At 22.7% G+C, this 6,735-nt stretch overlaps 1 protein-coding gene across 1 annotated transcript in view; it reads left to right on the forward strand.

The window, feature by feature from the left end:
* Positions 1 to 650: 650 nt before the first annotated feature.
* The window catches only part of LOC135924617 (uncharacterized), an 8,530-nt gene continuing 2,445 nt past the window's right edge, over positions 651 to 6,735 (forward strand). Inside the window, exons 1-4 of the mRNA XM_065459707.1 lie at positions 651 to 744; positions 1,959 to 2,052; positions 3,754 to 3,946; positions 3,990 to 4,091. Coding sequence (XP_065315779.1) covers positions 690 to 744; positions 1,959 to 2,052; positions 3,754 to 3,946; positions 3,990 to 4,091 — 444 coding nt within the window. The 5' untranslated portion in view covers positions 651 to 689. The remainder of the gene's footprint in view (positions 745 to 1,958; positions 2,053 to 3,753; positions 3,947 to 3,989; positions 4,092 to 6,735) is intronic.

Raw genomic sequence — 6,735 nt, forward strand, 5'->3', positions numbered from 1 at the left:
TCAAGCGAATGTTTTGGTTAATACTATTTTGAATAAAATGTAATATGCTTATTTATTTGTATTTTTAATTAGCAAAACAACACCAATTTCATAGCCTTCTAAGAAGTAAATTAATAAAAAAAAATATGACTCAAAGCTAAATTTGTATTTGTAAAATATATTAATTATGAATTTAAGAATGTACATGAATATTTTCAATTATTAAATTAATAAACACTTTTTAATAATCATAGTGGTAACTTCTATTTAAATAGTAAATAGAAATATATTAAAGAAAATTAAACATGAATCTTAGCAAATATTAAAGCCATTTCTCTAGAAAATTTGTATAACATACATTATATATAAATATATTAAACTACAAGGCTAAATTATGTAAATATCCTTAAAGCTATATTTACATAGCAATCGATATAAGATAAAACAATCTTTCGAAATTGGTTGTTTATTATTACTTTTAATATTAGGTTAAGTTTCAAATCCAAAACATATTATTGATAACATTCTTATAATTTTAATATTTTCTGTGCCCCCTTATCTTTTGCTACTTCACACAATAATTAATAAATAAAAACATTTTTTTATTTAAATAAAAACACAAATATTTTTTTAAAAAATTTTTTTTATTAAATTTGGATAAAAACATTTTTATTAATTTTTTTTCAAATAAAACTAAAACTTTCAATAAAATGAGATACATTCTATTCTTATGCATAATAGTATATGTCAAAGCCAATTCAACAGGTTTAAATAATATAAAATTTTGATATATGAAGTAGAATTATCCTTGTACAAATAGGATCAAACTCTATCTATTAATTAAATTTAAAAGAATATATTATTATTTTTTTACATAGGAAATAGATTATTATAAAAGAATAATATATGTCCGATCATTATATTGAATTAAAATAGTTACCTGTAAGACTGTAGTGTGTAATTTAATATCGAACATACGTTAAGTGAAGTTTGTTAAAAAAAAGCCAAAGATCGATTTAAAAAACGATCCAATTAAGGTAGCAAAAATAATAACACGTAAATCTTGAGAGTCAGCAAATATAGGTACAAACATTTCCCCCATCCATGTAAAAAATCTTAAGGATTATATAATATTATCTTGACTAAAATCAAAATTGGACCCTTTTTAAAAATCGACATAAATCGGGCTTTATAACAACACTAAGAGAAGTAGTTAAATTTAAAATCAGCAAGTTAATGACTTATGTATAAGTGATATTTTGCGAAAGGTATGCATTTTTGTACAAAAGGACGTTATTTAAATGGCAATCCGTATACATAGAGCTATCATTAAATATAGGTTCAACATAGTTTAATGACAATCAGTATGTGACACGTTCAATACTCGAAAAATTTTTTATTGTTAGTATACAAGATTTATTTTAAGATCGGAATGAATGTTGCGGCAAAATATCTTAATTTTTTATTTAGCGTGCAAAATTTTTGTTACATATTTATTGCAAAGAATTGAAATGCAATTCAAGCATTTTTCTTGTATTAATATCATTATCGATAAAATAACTAAGATATGTGAATTCTGTTATACACAATCCAGTAATGTCAATATGGATAGTTTTAAGAAAATTTACTTTGATTCTGTTATTTGTTAGCTATATTTTTTGGTATTATATTTAAAATGAGCAATTTTCTTCTGAGATATTAAAATTACAAGTCGGTACATTTTAAGTTATGACTAACGACATTATTGTTGAATATTATTTTTAATAGAAAAATCCACAATTCTTTAAGATGAAATTATTATTTTAAATAATTTATTAAGGATCAATATTCCGACTTTTTATAAATATATAGGCAATAACGTTATATTCATGCGTATTTAGCAATTATATAGTATAATTGATTTAAAAATTAATATCAACAAAATATTTATCATACTAAATACTAAATTTATTATACTATAAATATTATATTTTTTATAGTTATAACGACAGAATTAAGTCATTTGTGTTTGGAGCAACATTTTGATGATTTTCCTAACCTATTCAGTATATACGAACCTATACGTGTATTACAGTGAGAAATAATTAATATTTATTTGTAAAAAAATCAAAAAGCGTATCATATATTAATTTATTTAAAATCAATTTGATCGAATAGTTTTGTTATACACTTCTAAATCAAGTAGTTTTAATTAGTTATATAAGTAAAGGCATAATGTAACATGGTAAAATATGGATTAGTTGCATAATCAGAGGGGATCCTTCATCAACTCCTTGTAGCAAATAATTTGAAACACATTTATAAAGTTTACATTAATTGTGAATTTGCAAATATTCTATTTTAAATTGGTTATATTTTATATTCAATTTAAAACTTTAGCAAAAAGTGGAAATTATTTTAAATATTTCTTCCCTCCACAAAAATTAAAGTATTTTATCCTCTTAAACATTGATGGATACAAATATATTATAATATTTAAATTTTTTAGTTAATTGATCTCTATTAATAATTATTAATCAGGTTCAAGAGTTTATGAAATGTTCAGAAATAAACAGGATTTGCTAAATAGAAATATTTCTGAAACTTCGTGTGTTTATGCTAAAAGCATGCAGGTTAAGATGGAGAATTCTAAATCATGTTATTAATGTATTTATGAATCCATAGAGAGCCTAATATGAAACCCCTGAAGAATTATTAGAATGGTGTGAATAAGATATTTTATCTGTAACTGATACATTTTAAGTCAGTATAACAGCCGATTTTAATTTACATTTAAAATAATTTAATTAATTATAATTTTTTGAAATAATTTATGCTATGAATTTGGCTGAAGCTTAGAATCGGGAATATTATTATATTACCACTTTAAAAAAAAGTAACCATTTCAAGAGATTTATTTGTTGTAACGAAAGCGAAATTATGATTTTTAGATTCCATGCCTAGACTTGCGCCTAGAAAAAATAACGATCTCAATATTTACTTTGACTTTATTTGTAAAATTGTAGTTATTATTCCACTTTTGAATATATTTTTGACTTAATCAATGTATTCATGATTCATCAAAAGGCTCTATCTAAATTACTAATACTATTATGTAAAAATCTTTCTAAGATATATTAAATATTGATATTAAAAAAAATAAAATATTTTGCTAAATTTTATTCGGAGAACTTAAATATATCATTAGTAGATAATCCTAAAACACAATGGAAGAATTGCTTACTTTAAAATATTATATTCTTAAATTTGTTTTTCAATAATTTATTATTTTTGTATGAAGTTGTTATTTTTTTGATATGATTGGTTATAATAAATTTTTCATGTTTCTAAAAAAATTGATTTCAATATAAATAAAATAATTACCTCAACCCCCTGTAGAAAATTCCTGGCTACGCGTCAGGATTTGATATAGAGAATGTTCTCAAAGTATTTTTAATGGTATATTATTCAGAGATTGCGTTGGTGTCAACAAATTAAGAATGAGGTTAAAGTAATTTCTTTTAGGAATATTTAACTTTAAGTAAAATTAATTTAATGCTAGAGAACTTTAATAACAAATCTGAATAGCCATTCTGATCTCACCAAGATAACATCTTCATAACCCTTCTCCTGTAGTAACCTTTGCTTACCGTTGTTTTCTATTTTAAATGTTTATTTTACAATAATATTTCCATATTATTTTTTGCTGCATTATATTTGTTATCTAAAAAATTGCTTATATATGAAAATATTTATATAAATGTTTTAATAAATATATATACATATTTTAAAAAGATTCGCGAAAATGTATCTTAGAAAAGAGAATAATAACTCAATATTTGCTTATATTCAAGGAGGTGATAGGAATATAGTGACGAATTCAACAGATAACATTACCGATAAATCGTTGATGATATTTGAGGTTTTTCAATTATTGAACCTAATGAGGTTGAAAGAATTCAATCTACGTTTAAACATTGAAGCTGACGTGAGTATTCATTAGTCAAACATTTTTAATAATTTTCTTTTAGGTCGAAATCGGTTTAAATCATACTGGTTCAACGTTTGGGATATGTATGTTGCCATTAAACAATGTAATATCTTACATGTGTTTGGAATTTATGAACGCAAATGTGAGTCAAAATCTTATTTTAAAAGCAAGGTTCAAAAGGGGGGGAGGGGTATAAGAGGCAATGGATGGATAGATGGATGGATAAATTGATGGATTGGTTGGGGTTCATTTTGTAAAATTTTTGGATACAGAGTTGTACAAAAGATCTTATTTGAAGATTTTTGAGCGAGATCTCGCTCAAAAGTTTGAGCAAGATCTTTAGAGATCTGAAAATTTGAAGATCTTTTACTTTTAAAAAATTTTGAGCAAGTAAAATTTGAAGATCGTAAAATTGAAGATCTTTTACTTTTAAGAAATTTTGAAGGTGTAATGTAAATAACACAAAAAAGTGACAATTGTAATAATCGTAATTTTTCACTTATTTGATTTATTGTGTCGTAAATAGGTTATAGTTTTTATTATTAAGATTTAAAAATAAAATTTCAATGAAGATGTACCATAGAAAAGTGACAATTGTCATAATCGTTATTTTTGAAAATTTTTTTAATGCATAGATATTGTTAACATGTTAAATTAAAATATCAGTGAAGAGTATATCATAGGAAAGTGACAATTGTCATAATCTTTTTGAACTTTTTTGAATTTTTTAAGGCAAATGGGTAAAATAGATATTGTTTACCCGTTAGATTAAAATTTCAGTGAAGTTGTACCACAGGAAAGTGATAATTGTCATAATCGTTATTTTTGAACTTTTTTGAATTTTTTAAGGCAAATGGATAAAAATAGTTATTATTGTTAATATGTTAAATTAAAATTTCAGTGAAGATGTACCATAGGAAAGTGACAATTATCGTTATAATTGAACTTTTTTAAATTTTTTTAAAGCAAATAGGTAAAAATAGATATTTTTAATATGTTAAATTAAAATTTCAGTGAAGATGCACCACTGACAATTGTCATAATCGTTATTTTTTAACTTTTTTGACTTTTTTTATATATAACATAAAAAACTGACAATTGTAATATGTAATATTATTAAACTTTTTTAAAATTTAAACAAGGATAAAATAAAGAAGTTTTGATAATTATTTATTGTTTCAAAATTATTGAAAAAATATATTGTTAACCAAATTTGTTGCTAGAAAGGTCCTACCCTATCTAATTTTAAAAAATAACCGTCTCCAATCTAATTTTTTTTAATAAATAATATTGGCTCAGCATGTAAATCTTTGATGGCTTTAGATTATAAAATATTAAAAAGTGGTGCCTTCTAACTTCTATAATAAAGAGTTAAAAATAACGATTATGACAATTGTCACTTTCCTGTGGTACATCTTCACTGAAATTTTAATTTAACATATTAACAATATCTATTTTTACCCATTTGCTTTAAAATAATTTTAAAAAGTTCAAGAATAACGATTATGACAATTGTCACTTTCCTGTAATACATATTCGCTAAAATTTTTATTTAACATATTAACAATATCTATTTTTACCCATTTGCTTTAAAAAATTCAAAAAAGTACAAAAATAACGATTATGACAATTGTCACTTACCTGTGGTACAACTTCACTGAAATTTTAATTTAACATATTAACAATATCTATTTTTACCCATTTGCTTTAAAATGATTTTAAAAAGTTTAATAATAACGAATATGACAATTGTCACTTTCCTGTGGTACATCTTCACTGAAATTTTAATTTAACATATTAAATATCTATATTTTTACCCATTTGCTTTAAAAAAATTCAAAAAAGTTTAATAATAACGATTATGACAATTGTCACTTTCCTGTGGTACATTTTCATTGAAATTTTAAATTAACAATATCTATTTTTACCCATTTGCTTTAAAAAATTCAAAAAAGTACAAAAATAACTTACACTTTTCTGTGGTACATCTTCACTGAAATTTTAATTTAATATATTAACAATATCTATTTTACCCAATTGCTTTAAAATAATTTTAAAAAGTTCAATAATAAAGAATATGACAATTGTCACTTTCCTGTGATACATCTTCACTGAATTTTTAAGTTAACATTTAACAATATCTATTTTTACCCATATGCTTTAAAAAAATTCAAAAAAGTAAAAAAATAACAATTATGACAATTGTCACTTTCCTGTGCATCTTCACTGAAATTTTAATTTAACATTTTAACAAAATCTATATTTACCCATTTGCTTTATAAAAGTTCAAAAATAACGATTATGACAATTGTAACTTTCCTGTTGTACATCTTCACTGAAATTTTAATTTAACATATTAACAATATCTATTTTTATCCATTTGCCTTAAATAAATTCAAAAAAGTTCAAAAATAACGATTATGACAATTGTCACTTTTCTGTGATACATCTTCACTGAAATTTTAAGTTAACATGTTAACAATATCTATGCTTTAAAAAAATTTTCAAAAATAAATTATGACAATTGTCACCTTTCTATGGTAAATCTTCATTGAAATTTAATTTTTACATCTTAATAATAAAAATTATAACCTATTTACGACTTAATAAATCAAATAAGTTAAAAATAACGATTATTACTTGTCACTTTTTCGTGTTACTTACAATACATCTTCATTGAAATTTTAATATAAATTTTTTTTTACCCACATATATCAAAAAAAGTTAAAAAAAATAAATAACGATTATGAAAATTGTCGATACATCTTTATTAAATTTTTATTTTA

The sequence above is a fragment of the Gordionus sp. m RMFG-2023 genome, chromosome 2 (genome assembly GCF_954871325.1).
Source record: "Gordionus sp. m RMFG-2023 chromosome 2, tfGorSpeb1-WG-v2, whole genome shotgun sequence".
NCBI classification, from domain to species: domain Eukaryota; kingdom Metazoa; phylum Nematomorpha; class Gordioida; order Chordodea; family Parachordodidae; genus Gordionus; species Gordionus sp. m RMFG-2023.